The sequence below is a fragment of the Mauremys mutica genome, chromosome 12, assembly GCF_020497125.1.
Source record: "Mauremys mutica isolate MM-2020 ecotype Southern chromosome 12, ASM2049712v1, whole genome shotgun sequence".
Lineage (NCBI taxonomy): Eukaryota > Metazoa > Chordata > Testudines > Geoemydidae > Mauremys > Mauremys mutica.
The window spans coordinates 39173145-39194320 of record NC_059083.1 but is presented as its reverse complement, the minus strand read 5'-3'; the positions used below and the strand labels follow the sequence as shown (position 1 = coordinate 39194320).

The following is a 21176-nucleotide window of genomic DNA, read 5'->3' as shown; positions in this document are numbered from 1 at the left end:
GTAAATATTTTATTTTTTTATGAATCATGGAAAAATGAAAAAAACTGTTCTGTTGAAAGAAAACATTTGTACTTGTATGTGATTTTTGTATTGAACCTTGCTAATATGTTGTAGCAGGCCCCTAAGGTAGTATAATTAAGGTAAAAGAAAAATGTCTTTTTGCTAGAAGTAGAATAAGATTTTCCCCCAACTTTGTAATCAATTGCCCTGTTGAATGAATGAGGTGTGAATGAGGAAGGCATGGAAGGCAGCACCTCCAGACAGCTGCAACCCTTGGAGAGGGGATGGGAGCCAGACCAAGGAGACAATCAAACTTGTCAAGTGGGCTGACTAGAGAAGAGCAGTTAGGAGCAAGCACCTTCCTTTGGGAGCACCCTCTTTGCAGCACTGGGACAACCCCCAGCCCAGAGAAAAGCAGCAAAAAGGATCAATTTTTATGAGAGACAAGATCAGTAGAACAGGTCAGCCACCGACTCGCTGCTTGCCTCCTCACCCCCGCCCCCAGTATAAAGTCCCCCTCCCCCGCTGCTGGCTCACCTGCCCCCCCCCCCCACTGCCCGCTCGCTCACCGCCTCACCCCCCGCCACCCGCTCGCCTCCTCAGCCCCCTCCGCCCCCACTGCCGGCTCACCTGCCCCCCCCCGCCACTGCCCGCCTGCTCACCTCAGCCCACCCCTGCTGCCAGCTCACCTGCCCCCCTGCCACTGCCTGCCCCCCACCTGCCCGGCTCGCCTACTGACCACCCGCCTCCTCAGCCCCCCTTCCCCACCATCAGCTCACCTGCCCCCCATCACTGCCTGCCTGCTCTCCTCCTCAGCCCCCGTCCCCCACCGCCAGCTCACCTACCCCCCCACCCGCCCGGCTTGCCTACTGACCACCCGCCTCCTCAGCCCCCCTTCCCCACCATCAGCTCACCTGCCCCCCATCACTGCCTGCCCACTGTCCTCCTCAGCCCCCCACAGCTCACCTACTCACCCCCCCGCTGCCCACTTGCCTCCTCAGCCCCCCCCTCGCCGCCACCAGCTCACCTGCCTGTCCGCTGCCAGCTCCCCTGCTCCCCCCACCACCAGCTCACCTGCCTGCCCGCCGCTGGCCTCTTTCCTTCTGCCACTGCCCCCTGTCACTGGCTCACCCTCACTCTCCAGCCTGCCTCTGTCCTCTTCACCACTCCTCCCGCCAGCCAGCCAGCCACTGGCTTGCCCCACCCCGCCGCTTGCCTACTAGCCCCCCACGGGCTGCACAGTGAGCCCACTGTGGCCCACGGGCCGTATGTTGTGCGGACCTGTCCTAAGGGCTCAGAATTTACAAGGCAAATATTCCCGCTCCCACCCCCATTCGCGTGCACACTTGCTCCTAATCTAGAGCATGTCTTCACTACCGGCCAGATCAACGGGGCAGCGATCAGTTCAGCAGGTGGTCAATTTATTGCGTCTAGTACACGATAAATCAACCAGCGATTGCTCTCCCGTCGACTGCGGTACTCCACCTCAAGGAGAAGCACGAGGGAATTCGATGGGAGACTGTTTCCCGTCAACACACCGCAGGGAAGACACCGCAGTAAGCAGATCGGCAATTTCAGCTACATGAATAACGTAGCTGAAGTCGCCGATCTTCCATGGTAGTGACCGGCCCTTAGTCATCTTTATTTTTTTTTTTTAAGACAGTCTCATTATTTGGGGGTTCTGACTCCTTAATGATAAATGTTCGGGGCTGACAGGACTGAACAGGGTCCTGCTCTGATTTCTGTGTTAAAACAGAGTCACTGTTAGGAACAGCAGGCAAGGAATCCAGCTGGTATTTGTTTTGGTTTGATTCAGGTTCAATTCCATTCAATAGGTTCAGTTTCATTTCTGGTTCAAGCGACCCACAGAAATAGAAGTTCAGTTACCGGTTTAAATCCTATTTCAATTTAGTGAAGGTAAATCCAAGAAAGAGCTGCAACTTAAAATGGAAACTGTTTTGATTTTTGATTATTTATTTATTTGGTAACTTTAACTTTACATGAGTTTTCCTAGTGTTTTTGGGCTGTCAAATGTACATGAGTATTTTTTCCTAAATAATCTGTTTGAGAAACCTAAAAAAAAATATTGGAGGTGGGTATCAGAGAGTGCCTGGAGGAGGTTGGGAGGGGGCCCTGTAGGTGGCTTCAGTGGGGAAGGCAGCTTGGAGCGTGAACGTGGGAGAACTGGAGGGAGGAGCTGCCCCAGGGGTTGGGGAGGGTGGGCGGAGGCCTGTCTAAGGGGAGAAGGTTGGGGAGCCATTACCTTTGCCCTGTGACTTGAAGAGTTCTGAACTTCAGGGCCCAGGGAGCATTCCCCCTCTTCTGTCCCCAGGGGGGCATCTCAGAGATGGTTCCTCTACCTCTGGGCCCTCTTTCTGCCTCCCATGGTGTGCGGGCAGCTCCCAAGCTTCCCCTTGTCCTCCCTGTGCTTGTGGGCTGGTCCCCTTCTATTCTCATTCTCTTCTTACTATCCTGGGGCAGGCTGTTCTGGGAGCCATCACCAGCCCATTGGCTAGTTTGTTGTCTTCTCTTAAATGAAAATAAGATCACTGTAGGGTTTTTTTGTTTGTTTGTTTGTTTTTTTAAATAATGAGCTTAAAAATGCCAAATCTTTATTTTAACTGGTAACAGCACCCTTCCCCCCCCCCCTTTTTTTTTGTGCAGTTCCGTTGAGGTTCAGTCGGTAAAACAAATTTAACTGGAACTGAGTCTCGACCTTAATGTATAAAATACCAGTTTGAACCGGGTCTCCGACTCCACTGTGAGTCCAGATGGGCAAATGAGATCAGTATCGACCTGACTGTCCCTGGGGCTGCAGGGGCAGCACAGGGCCGCTCTGGTAACTGCTAAAGCAGAGGAGGCCAGTGTCAGTCGCTCTCTGAGCTCAGGATACTGGAACCCTAGAGCTAGCTGGGCTTCCTGGGGCACTTGATGCTACCTCCATTGTGATCTGAGAGTCCAGACTGAGCAGCTGCTGCTCCCCAGTGGGGTCTGTGCTGGGACAGACCATCATTAAAGCCCTGTGTGTCCAGCTGAAGGGGGGACTTTCTCCTGTGGCTGGAACTAGCCCCCTAGGGCAGCCCTGGGCTCTGCTGGCATCAGCTCCTGAGCCAGAGACTGCAGGTGATGAGAGAGACCTATAGGCAGGAAAGTGACTCTGCAGAAATGGCTCCTGCTCTGCCCTATCTCTGCTCCCAGGTGTCTGCTGCCCCCGACACACTCAGGTGCACACTCCTGTTAGCAGTGTCAGTAGCTATTGGAGAGGAAACATCCATGGGAATGGCAGGACAGTAACCAGTTCTTCCATGAAAAGGGAGAGTGGAGAGCCTGGCAGGGGCAGCAGGAGCGATCAGTGAGGAGGGAGGTTCCTGGCTCCCAGCCCTGCCCAGCCCCATTCCCTGCAGCACCCCGGGGCACATTGACTTTCCGGGGGAGAAGGGGAGGGGCAGGGAGAGGAAAAGCCAGTTCCCGCCTCTGCCTGGTGCCCGCGCTGCTGGGGGATGCTCTGCCCTGGGGACAGTGTTAGGGGGATCCCCCAGAGCAGGGCCTTTGGTTCTGTTCTTTTCTAGCATTTGGCTCAGAGATTCCATTCCTGGGATGGTTTAAAAGTGTCTCATGGGTTTAGTCCGGGGGCGGGGGGGGGGGAAATCTGGGGGATCAGGTCTTTGTTGTAATAACGTAATGGTTTTCTCAGCATGGCGGAGTCTAGAGCAGTGGTTCTCAAACTATTGTATTGGTGACCCCTTTCACACAGCAAGCCTCAGAGTGCGACACTCCCCCCATACATTAAAAACACTTGTTCATATATTTAACACCATTATAAATGCTGGAGGCAAAGCAGGGTTTGCGGTGGAGGCTGACAGCCCATGACCCCCCATGTAGTAACCTCGCAACCCCCTGAGGGGTCCCGACCCCCAGTTTGAGAGTGACTCTCTGCAGGGAAAGAGCCTGGGGTGGAATTGGGGTGTGAAAGGGACTAATGCTAATTTAGAAACCTCCCCAATTGCCCTTCTCACCCTGACAGGCTGCAGAATAACGACCCTGTTTTGCTCCAGATCATCCCATCGTCCTAGGGGACAAGGAAGGGAAATGGCTGTGGTGGATCCAGCTCAGGTAGGGGATTTTGTGGGGAGCTGGTGGGGAGGGTTGCTGTAGAGGGGGAGGGGCAGGAAACAGGGTGAGGCAGGGAGGTAGACAGGGTGTGTTAAACCTGCTGGGACAAGCTCAGCTTAGGACCTGATTTATTAACAGGCCCATTGGTGGGGTGAACATTCCCCCATTTCTGAAACAGGAAACAACCCCCCTGGACAGGGCAGGGAAAACAGGCCAGAGTGCTGGAGCCTGAACCCACTACCCAGAGACTGCGGAGAAATACAAAGGGAAGGTGCTGGGATTCCTGTCCCTGTCCCCTGTGTGGAGCTCTGCTTCCCACATCAGCCTGTGCCTATTAGGAGGGTGGTAAATGAGAAGACCCGGCCCTCCTCCATCTGCTGGGAGGGACAAAGAACTCTCACCTTCTCGCTGTTCCTTGGAGCCTCCTGAGCTGGGTGGGGGTGGGATTCTGCTCCTCTGGCCCTCCCAGAGCTGTCCTATTTTCGGGCTTCTCACCCCATGAATAGTGGGATTGTGTCTGGGGCACCAGGCACTGAGTGGGGAGCACCTGTTGTTTCAGATGCCGGTGACCTTCGAGGAGGTGGCTGTGTATTTCACTGAGGGGCAGGGGGCTCTGCTGGACCCCGGTCAGAGAGCCCTCTACAGGGATGTCATGCAGGAGAATTATGAGACTGTTACCTCGCTGGGTAAGGATTCCTGACCCTTCAGCTATTGAAGCCATGGAGCCTGCATTTCTGAATCTGGTCAGTTAGATTAGAGGGAAATGGGTCATATAATCCACAGCTCCGGGGTTAGAGAACCATTCACCTCCAAACCCCATCCAATGGGATAAGCGAGTCATGGAGCTAATGAACATACTAATTCATCTCCATCCCTCCAGCTGTAATGGGGGCAGAAGCAGAGTATTATCCTCTCTGCATTCATTATCACTTCAAGCAGGTTCTCTGTGTACCTTCCTTCATGGGACCAGCTCCATGTGTGGGGAGGGCTCTGAGGTTTAAACAGAGGCAGGGGGGTAACCTCAGAGCTGCATGTGCCTCAGCAAGTCCCCCAGAGCACACAGACCCTGAAAATTCCCAGTGAGGGTGTGACAAATCCCCCTCCCCTCCAGACATCGCCTGATTCCAAGGGGGTTCAGTGACCATGGTCCCATCTGTTCAGATCCCACAACCCCCCAGCAAATAATGGGGTCAAGTTAAACTCGAAATGTGCCCTTTGTGACAAATACTCCACCAATCCTCTGTGTGCTCTGCTCATGCCTGATTTTACCCCCTGAGCAGGACTCCCCATTCCCAAACCTGACCTAGTCGCCCGGCTGGAAGCAGGGGAAGAGCCGTGGGTCCCGGATCTCCAAGCCTCCAAGGAAAGGAAGATCCCAAGAGACACCCACACAGGTGAGGAGTCAGTGACACTGACACAGAAACTGGCAAATGAAGGAAAAGGCTGAAAATCTCCAAAATGTGCTGTGAGCCCCCTCAGTTCTGCCTCATCTCACTCAGGTCAGGTTGTGGTCAGCATGGCAGATAATTGCTCATGGCTTTCCACCCACCCTGTTAGCTGTCAGGAGTTTCCTCCCTGACTTCACTTCCTTGTGAGTGTTTGGATGGGATGTGGTGGCAGAATCCAATTTCTCAGTCTCCCCAACAGTTGTTGTGTTCTGTTTTCCCTCTTTGCTATTCCCATTTCTGTCCTTTCGACCAGCTCAGGCAATGACTCCTACCTGAATTCTCTCTCTCCTCCAGCAGGTGACAAGACACAGAGTGAGAATGAGGAGGAGAATCCACAGCAGGAAGGTCCTGAGCAAGTGGAAATGCAGGGGACCATTTTGAGATCTGACAGTAATTTTTCCCGATGCTTGGAACAGAGAACAGTCTGGAGTAATTGGCACAGGTCAGAGAGGAAGCTGGGAAGCAGCCCAAGAAAGAAAATGGATGAATCCATTGAATGTGGGAGAGGAGGCAATAGTCCCAAGGAAACCCCAGCCCAGCAATTAAATCACAAAAAAAAGAGATCCTATAAATGCTTGGACTGTGGGAAGAGCTTCAATTGGCTGTCTGGCTTTATAAAGCATGGGAGAATCCACACAGGAGAGAGACCCTATGAATGCTTGAAGTGTAGGAAAACTTTTAGTCAGCACTCAGGCCTTGTTAGCCATGGGAGAATCCACACGGGAGAGCGACCCTATAAATGCCTTGAGTGTGGGAAAAGCTTCAGTCAGCTCTCAGGGCTTATTTGCCATAGGAGAATCCACACGGGAGAGAGGCCATATAAATGCTCTGATTGTGGGAAAAGCTTCAGTGCACCGTCTGCCCTTATTGTACATCAGAGAATCCACACTGGAGAGAAACCTTATAAATGCTTGGAGTGTGGGAAATGTTTCAGTCAGAGCTCTGGCCTTACTAGCCATGGGAAAATCCACACAGGAGAGCAACCATATAAATGCCTTGAGTGTGGGAAAAGTTTCAGTGACAGATCAGCCCTTCTTATGCATCAGAAAACACACACGGGAGAGGAATCTTTAAAATGCTTGGACTGTGGGAAAAGTTTTAGTCAGCGCTCAAGCCTTATTAAACATGGGAGAATCCACAAGGGAGAGAAACCCTTTACATGTTTGAACTGTGGGAAAAGTTTCAGTGAGAGCTCAAGCCTTATTAAGCATGGGAGAATCCACACGGGGGAGAAACCTTATAAATGCTTGGACTGTGGGAAAAGTTTCAGTCAGAGCTCTGGCCTTATTAGTCATGGGAAAATCCACACAGGAGAGGGACCATATAAATGCCCTGAGTGTGGGAAAAGTTTCAGTGCACCATCAACCCTTATTATACATCAGAGAACCCACACGGGGGAGAAACCTTATAAATGCTTGGACTGTGGGAAAAGTTTTAGTCGGACCTCAGGCCTTATTAGCCATGAAAGAATCCACACCGGAGAGAAACCCTTTAAATGCTTGGACTGTGGGAACTGTTTCAGTCAACGCTCAAGCCTTATTAAACATGAGAGAATCCACACAGGAGAGAAACCCTTTAAATGCTTGGACTGTGGGAACAGTTTCAGACAGCGCGCAAGCCTTATTATGCATGGGAGAATCCACACGGGAGAGAAACCCTTTAAATGCTTAGACTGTGGGAAAAATTTCAGTCAGCGCTCAAGCCTTATTAAGCATGGGAGAATCCACACGAGGGAAACCCCATAAATGCTTGGATGAAGGGAAAAGCTTCAGTCCCAGCTCATAACTTCATAAATGTCAGAGAATCCACATGGGACGGAATCTAGAAATGTTTTGACTGTGGAAAAAGTTTCATTTGATGATCAAACCTTGCTTGACATCAGACAGTCCACATAAGAGAGAGAACCCATAAATGCTTGGATTGTGGGAAAAACTTCAATAACTGCAGAAAAAGATTGATGGGGAATAATGTGTAAGCTCAGACAGATAATTCACAGAAGAAAGAGATTGAATGGCGGGGAAGCTTCATTTGGTGCTCACAGAGCATCAAGCATCAGCAAATCCACACAGAGAAGGGCCTCTCAGATGTCCTTAGCATGAAAAATGCTTAGTTGGAGCTAACACCACATTGGACATCAGAGACTCCTCCATAAAGGAGAGAAATTCTCTCAGTGTCCTGACTAGGGCTGGCCTTAGTAAAAACTCTGTTTCCTAATTCCCACACACAGCAGTGGCATTTGGCTCCCAAGTTTCCAACTGCCCATCTCTAGGGGCAGGTTCCAGCAGCAGCTGATCCGTGACCCTCTGGCTTTGCCTGGTCTAAGCAAACCCCAGGCAGAGGAGAAGTCCCAATCAGCCCCTCCTCCCTGCTGCAGCCCTGGCTGCTGAACTGATGGGCCTTCCTGCCTCTTGCTAACCTGCTGGGGGAAGGGAGAGAGAAACTGCTTGTGACACTACACCCCATATTTGTCATAGTAATATTACTATGATATTATTATGGCATAATTATGATGCATTTTGTACCAGAGGGGTCATTGGAAAAGTTCTGATTTGCTAAATATGAGTATCCTATTTGTATGCATGTATCATTTTGGTATTTGAAGTTATGAATCAGACTCTGGCCTTGTTTACACTGGCACTTTACTGCGCTGAACCTTTCTCGCTCAGGAGTGTGAAAAAACTCCCCCTTTCAGCGCTCTAAAGTGCCAGTGTAGTCGCGGCACCAAGACTGGGAGCCGTGCTCCCAGCGCTGTTAGCTACGCCCCTCGTGGGGGTGGTTTTTAGAGTGCTAGAAGAGCTGCAGCAGTGCTTTAACACTGCTAGTGTAGACAAAGCTTTTGTATCTTTATTTCAAATGTAGTTACACCTGGGTGATACCGACTAAGCAAGATGCTTCCAGTCTAGACAGCTGGCTGGGAAGGGCCTATATTAGGTCATGGGCCATCAGGGGAAACAATAAGTGTGGGAGAATCTCAGCCCCCACCTGCTGAGCCTTCCTGAGAACGCTCCAGACAGCTGATGAGTAATGGGTGCTATAACTCAGCAAGGTATGCAAGGGCATGTGACCAGACCATATGACACTGATCTGTTATGGGTACCTATGTTTTTCCACAAACTGGCCTAGGAACCAAGTTTGAAAGAAAAGGTTTCTGCCATATGGAACAGCTATGTAAGGCAGGGAGTGACATAATTTGTTGTTCTTCACTCTCCCACTGCTGAATGCCTGCTGAAAGGAGCTCCAAAAGAAAATGACTAGGAACAGGGGTAGGGAGCCCAAGCTGCAAAGCAAGTGCCGCTTGTGCCTTCAGCACCTGCAAGCCTGCTTGTATCATCAGTCAGGATGAAAAATTGTTAATTCATATCCAATCTTTCTAGGTTTTTAGGCTTAGTTTGTGGTTTTGTTTATTTACTAGGTAACTTGCTTTGAGCTGTTTGATATCACTTAACTTAAATTTTTCTGTAGTTAATAATCTTGTTTTATGTTTTAATCTGAACCAGTGTGCTTTTGAGTGAAGAGTCTGGGGAAACTCTGCAGCCAGAACCTGGGCCCGGAGGATAAGGGAACAGATGGGGACACTCACAGAATTTTTCTGATTATCATCTCACTGGCCCTCCCCCCAGTCACTGGGTCAGTCTGTGCAGAGGCAGGTGATAATGGTGATGTCACCAGTCCTTGATGTGGTCTTTCAGGGGGGTCTCTACTACCCCCAATTGGCTTTTTTCAGTTGGCCCCTGGGATCTGATTAGGCCTAGCAGTCTGCATCAGTTCCTTTGGGCTGTGTCTGGAGAGACAGCCCAATATAGAGAGGACTCCATTGTCCCAGCCCCTTCTGCCCATGCCTCCTCACCCTCTCTGTGCTCTCTCCTTTTATAGCTGGTTTTGTCTCCCTTACTGGTTGCAGCTGTGGGACCTGCCTCTGTTATTGGCAGTCAAGGCAGCTGTGGGGGGATCAGGCTGTTTGCTTGCAGGCAAGAGGGGCTCCCCTCCCCCTAAAAACCTTTGCTGGGTCTGGGGTTTGCAGATTTCGCTTTACAAGCAGACAGGAGTGAAAGTGTATCGTTTTTCAGGCCTGCTTTAAAATGCTGCCTCTGAATACCCAGCTGCTTTCTGTGCTCACCTGTTGGACACAGCTGTCCAGACCCCCATCTACCTCCTGCTTCTGCTAGTCCCTAGACCAGCTTCTCCACTAGGGAGCCCATTTCTAATCAGGTCCCTGTGGAGGAAGGGATGAGGAAACAGACACAAATCTCTCTCCCTCACCCACAATCTCTGTCAGTCCCGGCTCCTTATCTGGTGGGGAACTAAGTAAAACCAACCCATCAGGGCTGTGAGCAGAAAATCTCCTCCCTCCCGCAGCAGCTTCCCCCAGGGCAATGACCCAGTGCCTCCCTACCAGCACACAGAGGCTGAATGTCCATCTGATAGTGGCTCAGGGACCAGGCTGGAATCTGCTGGGATCTCAGCCTGGGCCGTAGTGGGGCAGGTGACCCCATCTCACACAACCACGCCCAGCAAGGCCAGCACTGATTTTCTCCCTTTTTGTCAGCCCAGCAGAGAGGCCAAGGACTCATTGGCCCACAGAGACCAAGCTCCTGTCCCCCGGGTGAGGGCTGGGGCCCAGTGGCCAAGGGCAGCGGGAGTGAGGGGATCGTGCACTAGGGGTCCAGCACTGCCCAGGGTGTGGGATAAACAGAGAGCTCTAGGTGTTCCTGGTTCAGTGCTGGGTGCGCTGGCCAAGAGAGCAGCTGTCACGCCTGTTCTTAGCCCGGCACCTTCTGCTTCTGTTCCCCTGCACTGTCTCCCCAGCTCTCAGGGACTCCTGGCTCTTTGCAGATGGCAGCAGGTGTGCGGGGAGCTGGCGCTGAGGGTCCTGCACTGTATGGGGGGATGGGCTAACCAGAGAACTCCAGGCCCCAAGGCTCTCAGGCCACTTGTCCAGTCTGGCTTCAGAAGGGGATCTGGGGACAGACAGCGGGGGCCTGGATGACGCTGGGGAGCAGCCACCTGGGACCAGAAATGCAACTCTAGCTGCGGTGAGACTAGCACTTGCCAGGGATGTGGCTAGTTACAGGGGCTGCCGTATAGCTGGTACAATGGTGCAGTTATTTAATGTATTGCACTGAGGAATTAATACATTCTTGCAGCTGGATGGTGTGAACCTAAATTATGTATCTGCTCCTGTTTTGCTGGATAATGCGTGGCTGGAGATTTCTAGCCATCAGTCACACTCCTTCATTCTGCGGCTGTTTCATGTGGCTGGGCACTGCATCCAAGAGTCTATTGCGGCAGAGTGGCTTTGAGATCAGATTCAACAGTGAATCTGGGGAGTGGCCTTCTGGAACCAGAACAGGAGCTGTAACTGCGATGGGATGCTGAGATGCTGCTGGGGAAGCAGGTGGTTACTTCATGAGCAGCTGGATACAATAGTGTGTTAGATCCTGACTCCTACCATGATGAGATACATTGTCATGATTATGTAAGGCAAACTGGTTACACGGTTGTAAATTTCCTTCTAACCAGTCAGTCTTCCTGCTTCTTGGCAGTCAGAGGCTGTCAGCTCTGGTGGATGGGCTCAGGCAGAGGATCTCACTGCTGCTGGTTGGGTTTTTTTCTTTTTTTGCTTGTGAATGTATTGCCTGAGAATTGTAGCCATCAGTCAGACACATGTGACATGCAGTTACTTTTGGCCAACAGAAGTGGCCTCCAGGAGCTTTGAGGAGGAGGCTGGAAAGATGAATCCCTCAGTCCATGTGACCTGCAGCTGACTGTCTACTGCGAATTCCCAGACTGCTGAGTGGAACTGGTGGAGGAGGGATGCTCTCCAATGACAAGGACAAAGCACCTGGGCTGGGGTATAGTGAAACAAGCCAGAAGCCACGCGCACAAATCGTCTCACTTCTACTGAGAGCTGTTTGTGTGTGTGCAGGCGCGTCCCATCTCCTAGGGCTGTCCATGACTTTGTGTGCCCAGCCCTAGAACGCAATCTGGTATTGGACACCTTTGCAGCCCATTGTGCTAATAAGTTAACAGAGAAGTTGCACAAGGTCAAAACGGGGACTAGAACTAGGGTCTGTAGTGTGGAAGCCCCAGGTATTAGCTACTCATCCCCACCAGCTTTAGTCTCAACGTGTCAAATACTCTGTTCTTTGGCTCCTGTTGCTAACGGTTACACCACACCAGGGGGCCATGGCCCCATCACTTTTATAAGTGGGAGGGTTATGCCTGCCCTCGTCTTAGTGGCCATAAGGGGCGGGACAGGGGGAGGGGCAGAGAGTGAGCCGGGGGTGGGGCCTTGTGGGGAAGGGGCAGGCAAGACTGGGAGCTTGAGGGGAAGGGGTGGCACAGGGGCATCAGGAAAGGGGCAGTGCAGGGGGTGGGATGATGGTTCAGGTATTGGTGTTGTCCCCTCCTCCCCCCACACACACTTTTAAGGAGCTTCCCTTACCCCTCCACCACAGTGAAGCCAGCAAAAGTGAGTCCTGATCATAAATGATCTACCGATGACCAGCAAATACTTGTGTAACCCACCAGAAAAGCATGTGTCCTGTCCCGGCTGGTCCATACACAGTACAGCAATTATTCCCAGAGCTGAAGTGGTGGGGTGTGCATTGGGGATCTGAAGAGACGTGATTCAAATCCTGTAGTAGATCCAGAGGGAGGGGAACTTTGTAGTTCTGTGTGTTTTGTATTTGTTGCTATATTGCTTTAAAAAAAAGCATTAATGGTTTATTTTAGGGCTGTAGATTAATCACAGTAAACATGCAATTGACTACAAAAAATCATTGTGATTAATCATACTGTGAAACAATAGAATACCAACTGACATGTATTAAATATTTTTGGATGGTTTATCTACATTTTCAAATATATTGATTTCATTTACAACACAGAATACAAAGTATAGTGTTCAGTTTATATTATTTTTTTTATAAATATTTGCACTGTAAAAATGATAAAATAAATAGTATTTTTCAGTTCCCTCATTACAAGTACTGTAGTGCAATCTCTTTATCATGAGTGTTGCACTTACAAATGTAGATTTTGGGGGGGGGGGTTACATAACTTCACTCAAAACTAAAACAATATAAAACTTTGGAGCCTACAAGTCCACTCAGTCCTACTTCTTGTTCAGCCAATCGTTAAGACAAACACATTTGTTTACATTTACAGCAGCTAGTCCAAGCCACCCCCTTGCTGCTGCAGCCTTATTGCTATTGGTAGTGTGCTAGCTTCAGCAGTGTCCGCATGTTTACATGTACCCAAGAATCATACCTCCCAGGTGCTGTTGATACGTACCCTCACTTGAACTGGGACATTCTTAATGTAAGCAGGGTCTGGATGAGCTCTCCCCAACACCTAGTGATGAGCTGGGGAAGAGGACTTTGACTTTGGTTGCTGAGGCACACCCACCCTGCGTAGGTGCTCAGCATAATGGGGCTGATTTGCCCAAATGGTCACTTTTGGCTGGCGTTGGATCACAAGTCACTTTGTTATTGGGGGCAGGGGTACTAAAGGGTTGTTATCCTTGTTATGTGAATCAAGGCCAGCAGAACAGTGCTTGGCATACCCTGATTGAGGGACTCATCTTCAACTAACTGCACTCGGTAGGCAGGGGACATGGGTGCCGATACCCAGTGGAGTCATCAGAGTATGGTGATATACTTGTGCCTGCTGGTGTGGGCCCCCGACAATTTGATCTTTACTGTGTAATAACAGCAGTTAAGACTCAACTGGGAGTTTTGTTACACACCAACAGAGCTGAAATCACTGATAATCAGGACTCAGCATTAGGCCTACTGTGGGACAATCACAAAAGCTTATGCTCAAATAAATTTGTTACTCTAAGGTGCCACAAGTACTCCTGTTCTTTTTCCCCCTGATACAATAGACTGCCCTGTCCTTGCTAGCAATGAGGCTTTCTGCCTAACAGTTGAAATCATTGAGAGCTGTGCTAAGTGATAGGACCTCAAGATGTCCCAGAGAGTGTGGGATGGTGAGCAGACAGCTGACCAAGTGGCTGGTGAAGGAGTGAGTGGCTGGCCAGGCAGACCGTGCCACAGCAAATGGCTGGACAGCTGAGTGAGCAAGGTGCACCCCCCCCAAAACCTCCACCACCCCATGCCAGGGGGAGAGGTGAACTCTGCAGATGCACCGCTGAACTCTGGGTCTTCACTGTGACTGGGGCGGGGGGAGAAGGGAGGGGCACGTTAAAGGAACTTTTGGTTACCGGCCTTAAGACCCTGAGGCAAAAGGACACCTGTGAGGTGGGTGTATGCACTGAAGCCACAATAGGTGGGAACTAAACCCCCTTGAGTTATTTCAGTGACAATGTGTGTGCAGAGGAGCCTTGGCTTAGCTGTGTCTTGTTGTACATCTAGACACCGGCCTGGGACCAGCCTGGCTACAGGGGTTATGTAGAACCATGGAACCACAGGCTACATGGAACCATGGGTTAAGGTCAGAAGCACCTGGTTTGTGCTAGTGACAAGGCATGAAAACGTCAGCAACACATTAATCCAGAGCAACTCTTGAGCTGAAGGGTGATATTATAATAAATCTCCTAAACTTTAGGACATCACAATCTAAAGGTTACAGCCCAGCCCATCCAAAACACCAGCTAAGATCTGGAAAGAAGATTTTAGGTTTAATCTTTGCAAAACTCTGTAGACCAAAGGAAAAGTAACAATCCCACTCCCATCCTGCCCCATTCCAGCTGCCCTAGGCTCTTCCAATCATTCTCCTTGGGCCTATACTGAGCTCCTCGTCACTGTGTGGACTGGTTCTGCTGGGGGTGGGGGGGAATACGGGCCAGGGATTCTAGTTTGGGTTTTTTTCTGGATCTGGGGAGAGGAGTGTCTGGAGAAGGGACAATGGGGATTGTTCAGCACACAAAGTTGCAGATGCTGAAGTCCACAATGAGCAGCAATCTGCTCCTCTGCACAGGCTCTTTGCTGCTGGAATGCCCAGAAAATGTTTCCCAACAACTCATTTACTGCTATAGGTCTAGATTCAGACTTGGGTTGTACCACTGGTCCTTTGACCTCAGCAGTTAGCCAGTGCTTGGGGCCTTGCAGGTTCTTCTAGTGGGTGGAGAAATTGATTATAGGAGTCAGGTATTTATCTTTGGTGCAACCTTTATTATTTACAAAGAATGCCCGCACATTCATGTGCCCTGAACACGGTAGAAACAAACAACTGCAGGCAGTTTCCTTACTCAGAAATCCACATCTGCTGTTCCAAGGATCCCTGTGCGTGAAGCAAGCGCTGTATCATAGTTTTCTGCCAGGATCCCATTCACAACTGCATCTCTTAGTTCTCTGCCTCACACATGCCAAGCTGCCAGCCAATCCCTCTGACCCTGTGTTCTCAGCTAGCACCAGGGAAACCCCCTCATAGGCCAGGTCTACACTTAAACATAGATCAGCCTAGTGACATTACTCAGGGCTAAGGAAAATTTTGTACTCTGAGTGCCACAGCTAGATTGACCTAATCTCCAGTGTAGACAATGGAATTCTTCCATTGACCTGGCTACCACCTCTCAGAAAGGAGGATTAACGAGAAAGGAGGATTAACATGGAAAAACCACTTCTGTCAGTGTTGGAAGCATCTACACTATGGCACTTCAGCGACACAGCTGTAGCTCTTCTGTAGTAGTGACTGTAGTATAGACATATCCTTATTCTTCTTGAGGCCTGTCTATACCTAAAACTAGATCGGCCTAGCTACAGCGCTCAGAGCTGTGAAAACTTTCACACCCTGTGTGATGTCGTTAGGGCGATCTAACCTCGGATGTAGGCGCAGATAGGTCAATGGAAGAATTCTTTGTTGCCCTAACTACTGCCTTTCCCAGAGATGGCTTAACTGCATCAATGGAAAACTCCCTTCTGTCGATGTAGGAAGTGTCTACACTAGCCATTCATTTCTACTGGATATTGGGATGAATGCACACTCTCCAGTCCCTGGGTCTCCCTCTCCCAGGCTCCCTGCTGGTGCAGAGCCTACAGCTTCTCCCCAAAACCCCCGTTAATTAATTCTGTGTCCCTGCCACCCCCACATCTGCCTGTACCCAGCCCAGCTGTTAATTCTGCTCCCCAGCCTAGCATCACTTCTGTCCACAGCCCCTCCACAAATTATAATCCTGCAGCCCCCACACCTGCCCCTCAGCTCTTCCTGCAGCTCCAGGGGTTCTGCACCCCCTCCCATCCCTGGTGCTGCAGGGGCAGGGGTGGAGTCAGGGCAGGGGGTGCGAGCACCTACTGGCACCAGGAGAAGTTGGTGCCTATGGTTGGGTAGACTGGAGCCTTCCAGGTCATAGGGGCAAGGATTCCTTGGCTAGAGAAGCCCATTTTTTTCATTCTCAGTGGGCTGTTCCCATCATGTCTCAGTGACACCATCTAACCCAGGATCCCCAGAGTCCTCCTGGATCATAGAGGACAGTGGCAAACAGGCTGCACAATCCCAGGGGCAATGAAATTTGCTTCTCTGCCTCGCTCACTGAATGCTCTCTATGGTTTGACAGTCCAGACGCTGCACAGAGGTGAGACCTGATGCAGCCTCCAGGATCATAGAGACTGCACGATAGAAAGTCCACAGGAGGAGGCATAAAGACTACACTTTCTGAGGGTAGACAGGCTGATTTCAGGGTTCCCAGTGAGATGTTCCTCTCCCTCCCTCCCCTGGTGTCTCAGGGGCCTTGTCACCAGCATCGATAAATGTCACCTGCCCCCGCTCACAGTCCAGACACACCCGGAGCCTGCTGGGGACCCTGCTCAGAGGCGGGGGGGGAGGGGGTCACAGGGGAGGTGAGAGCCTGAAACTGACCCCTGCAGCACTGCACAGCCCAGATCTGCCCCCCTCAGGGTTACGGCTGATCCGTCTCTTCCTCCTCACAGACTCTCTGGCTACCCCCACAACCCAGTATCCCCCAATCCCCACCTCCCAGTAATGTCTCCCCAAGGTGAATCCCCTCACAGCCCAGCACACAGGGCTCAGTGTCAAATCGCTCAGGGGTGTCAGGCAGATCCTGCTGCCCAACTCACACGTTTCCGATCCTCAGACAGGATGTCTGGATCCAGAGTCACATTCACTGGGTGAGAGAGAGAGCGAATCAGAACGTTAAGGGCAGATCTCATGCCTGGGGCAGCCTGGAACCATTTTTCATGCTTCCCAGCACCCCTGTTCTTCTGGCTGGGATAGTCCTGGATCCCAGGGAGCTGCCTGTGTCCTGAGCACCTGAGACTCAGCAGGGATGTCACTGCGGTTCCTCTGGCTGTGTCATGAGCCAACTTCATTAGTTTCTCCTTCACTGCAGAAGCTTCAGCTCAACTCCTGTTACTGACCTCATAGTCCTCCAGCAAATGTCCCAGAAAGCCCCATTCCCTATGACTGTCACAGATCTGGTCACAGTTGTAAACTCTACTGCCCAAGGGTCATAGAGACTGGAAGCCACCACCCCTTTCAAAAACCGCGTTTTTGAAATGCCTTTTCCTGATTGCCCTCCTTGGCAAGGACAACAAGGAGCTTGCCATTGTGTCCAGCTGACCATGCAAATGCCATGCACTAAATGTGCTCCCACCAGGAGTAGACTGGAGATATTTGATCTCCTGGGCCTGTGGGGGAGAAGAGGCTGTGCAAGCCCAGGTATGGACCAGTTGTAGTAACATGGATATCTGCGAACAGACTGCATGGGGGCTGCAGGTGAAGGGATATGACAGGGATCAGCAGGAATGCCGCATGGAATCAAAGGAACTGCATCAGCTGGACCACAAGGCAAGGGAGAGCAGCAACCAATCTGGTGCTGGGCTGTTACACTGAGCTGCATGCCATCCTTGGAAAAGACCCCACAAAACCACTGTAGATACCTCAGATGAGCCCAAGACAGAGACCCCTGCTATGAACAGTGAGGAGGAGGAAGTGCAGGGATGGGGAGAAAATGCAGCAGGAAGCTCCAGCCAAGCCATGAGCCAGGACCTGTTGAAGCCACCACCAGCAGTCTAGACAGTCTGCCAGGCAAGCCTGGATGGACCCAAGGAATGGGAAGGTACCTTGGGAAAATGTAACCATGCATTTTTCCTTACAATGTTTAAAGATGGTGCCTGGCCCATCCGCAAGATAACAAGCCACAGGTACTGACTTTTCGTTGTTTTATTCATACAAGAAGTAGGGGTACAACAAGCAGAGGTAGAATTGACACATGCTTTTTATTCCCCTGCTAGGTTAAGCATAGGGGAGGGGGGGGCACTTTGTTTATGTACATAGGGATGTCCTTTGTAGCCTCCTGAGACATCTTGATTAAACTTTTATAGGGATGCTCTGAAATCCTCTCCCAAAAGCTTCTAGGGAGGGCTGCCTTATTTCTTCCTCCATGGTAGGACACTTTGCCATGCCAGTCCATGATGAATTCAGCTGGCACCATTGCAGAAAACAGGCTAGTGGCATACAGGCCCAGGCATCTTCAGGACATCAGTAGGAGCTATGCTTTCTGTTCCTTTGTTACCCTCAGGAGTGAGAGATCAGCTAAAACCACCACCACCCGTGGAATGTCGTGCTAGTCTTCAGTGACATTGCCTTGAACTTGTTCCCATGGAACAGGGACTGAAATGTTATTGCTTTGTGCAACCAAAATTCTTCCTTCTGCCACCTCCTCACTCACCACTCATGGAGCCATACACAATGTGACTGGGGCTGCAGAGCGGTGCCGTGCGGAGGCGCTCTACAGCTGGTGTCAAACTTTTCTTCTTAAAAGCATTTCTGGGAATAAGGGATGGGAGTTTTGAGCCTTCTCTCTCCCTTTCCATTGTGACTGTAAATCCAGTGACATATCTGTGTTTAATCAGCTGTTCTGCCGTTGCAGCCTTAAGGGGTGTCCTCTCTACCCCCACAGAATGCCTGACACTGATGAGGAGAAAGCAGAGGACTAGGGAGGGCATAGTCAGCAAGGTCCTGCAAGTCAGTGCTGCACGGGCCTGTGAGCAAAAGGCCCTGAGGCCCAATATGACCAAGACTAGGGAGAACTAAAGAGAGGAGAGAAGTCCTAGGAGAGGGAGTTGCACCAGGACAACATAGATCTTCTCAAGCAGCAAACCCAAATGCTGCAGACACTGGTTGACCTACAGGTACAAAAATCCCAGACTCCCCACCTTTCACAGTCCTTGGAGAACTCCATGCTAGCAGCTCCCTACATCCCCAATGTTCCGTGTGGCATCTCAGGCCACATCCTAACCCCCACCACTCCATGCTGGGGGACAGGTACACTGACCTGTGCAAAGCATGGTTTGCCCATGTGTAGTCACAAACAGCCTGCATTTGTCTGCTGAAATGGACAGAAATATTTGCTGCCTTTCCAATTTTAAAGTACCACTCTGTTAACTGATGTTAAAGCTTTGTTTACATTGCCTGCACGTTTTTGCACATTGTTTTTCTGCACTGCTTTTTGCCACTTAATACATTTGTATGTTTGGAAAATAAAATTATCTTTATTAGTTCACAATACATAGTGCAGAATGCATAGAGGTACTAGGAATTGTCTAGCAATACCTAATTGATGTGGGTCTCTTGTAGAAATTGTTTCCATTTAATTAAATAACTGAATATTTACCAGACCTGATAAAGAATAACTCTATAATCCAGTGGTTGGTGTAGTCACCGAAGAGGTGAGAAACCCCTATATGGATCCCTTCACCTCCCCAGAGGGGAGAATTGAACCAGGTTCTCTTATATACCAGGTGTGCACCCTAACCCCTGGGTGAAAGGTGATAGTTCTCCTCCCACTTTGTTGGGAGATAAGCATTCTCAGAGAACAGCTCCTGGATCAGGCGGGAGATGCAGAGGAGCACCCATCTTCCCTCAATTTGAGGATCGGCTTGGAGCTTCAGCACGATAAGCATCTGAGCAGCTAGAGCTAGGCAGCAGGGTGCCTGCTCTTAGGCATCAAAGGAACTTTTACAGCAGTAACCTAGGAGCCCAGGCAGTTTTGTGGATTGCAGAGGAATCTAAAAGTCCCCTGATGTGGGTGGGACGAGAGAGGCAATTATCACGTTTAATGCCAACACAGGATACTGTAGTAGATGGGGAGGGGGAGGGTTCCCTGCTGGGCTATGAGGGTCTTCCCTTCCCTATAGACTTGGTGCCTAGGGGGCCTGACTTCAGGGCTACACAGGCCTATTGAAAATCCCCATTTCCTTCCCACCTCTGCCCAGCTTCATCCCAGGAATTGGTAACCCCCTGCCCCTGCCCCACACCCTTGCTCACCCCTCTTCTCATGTTATTTACACTCTTCGCATTTCAGTGATAGCTTCACCCCACAAGGATATTTCCTGTCTCTCTGTCCCCTGTGTAATGAGTTCCAAGTTCTCAGCATCAGCTGTACAAATGCTGCATTATCCCAGAGCTGTATCTCCCACACTCTCCCCCACCTGGCTCCATCTCATGTCACTGCAGGGATCACACAGTCATCTCCTGCTCTGTTTCATTCTCTGCCTTTCGGATGGTGACTCTGACATTTGCCCATCAGTGTTTGTGCCAATGATTATTATTCCCATGGTTCAAAAAACACTAAAATCTCATAGCAAAGGGTTGGGGCAAAGAAATGACTATTCTCACCAATGGTAATTTGTCTCAAGAAGACCAGAATAAGTATCAGCTATAGCCTGTCAAACAAAACTAATATCCACTTATGTGACCAAATGGAAAGAGAGAAACCCACGTTACAGGGAGAAGCGTATGAAGTTCACATAAAATTTAATCCCAGAGCATGTTACATCTGATGACTCTAAATCAAAATAGTTTATGCCCAAATAAATCTGTTCATCTCTAAGGTGCCACCAGACTCCTTGTTGTTTAAATCAAAATAGATTTTCACACCATGTTCCCTTGTGACCCTTTGGGAGGTGAAGGGGTAGCACTGAGAGAAGACAGCTTCTGTCTGAGCCATAGAGGTTAATGCTGCTGGGGAAAAAGGGGAATCACAATGCCACTGGGGGAAGAATGGAATCCCTTTGACTCACCCCATCACCTTCAGGTATCACAGATTCTGAAACAACACATTTATGTAGCCCTGCTCCTGCTCTGTGTTATATTGAAACATCTTGGAAACAGAAGAAAGGGTACAAAAAGTAATGTTCTTCAGTACAATTCAGATCAATGTGAGAATAACTGGAAATGAGTCACTCTGTCCTGAAAGAGCATACTTAATCTTAAGAGTGACTCAATCACCCTGCTAATGAGGCAACAATATACAGGAGATGTTCAGGGATGGTCTAGCATAGAGAAAGTGCTGGAGATTCAGTCAGGATCAGAGGGAAACACGCTAGCTAACCCTCACCACTTTTCTTACTCTAGACAAACCTTTGGAGGCTAAAGCTGAGGTGGGCCTGGCCCATGCGTCCCTTTGGAAATCATATAATGTCCATAATGGATCAGACCAAAGGTCCATCTAGCCCAGTATCCTGTCTTCCGACAACGGCCAATGCCAGGTGTCCCAGAGGGAATGAACATAACAGTTGATCATCAAGTGATCCATCCCCTGTTGCCCATTCCCAGCTTCTGGCAAACAGAGGCTAGGGACACCATCCCTGTGCATCCTGGCTATTAGCCATTGATGGACCTAGCCTCCAT

At 50.2% G+C, this 21176-nt stretch overlaps 1 protein-coding gene across 1 annotated transcript; it reads left to right on the top strand.

Annotated features, from left to right (window-relative positions):
* Positions 1-4631: 4631 nt before the first annotated feature.
* LOC123344817 (zinc finger protein 2-like) lies at positions 4632-11877 on the top strand. The gene is made up of 4 exons (XM_044981293.1): positions 4632-4799; positions 5394-5507; positions 5856-6003; positions 11256-11877. The coding sequence occupies exons 1-4, from the start codon at positions 4673-4675 to the stop codon at positions 11275-11277; spliced, it is 411 nt and encodes a 136-aa protein (XP_044837228.1). The 5' UTR covers positions 4632-4672; the 3' UTR covers positions 11278-11877.
* The last annotated feature ends 9299 nt before the right edge of the window (positions 11878-21176 follow it).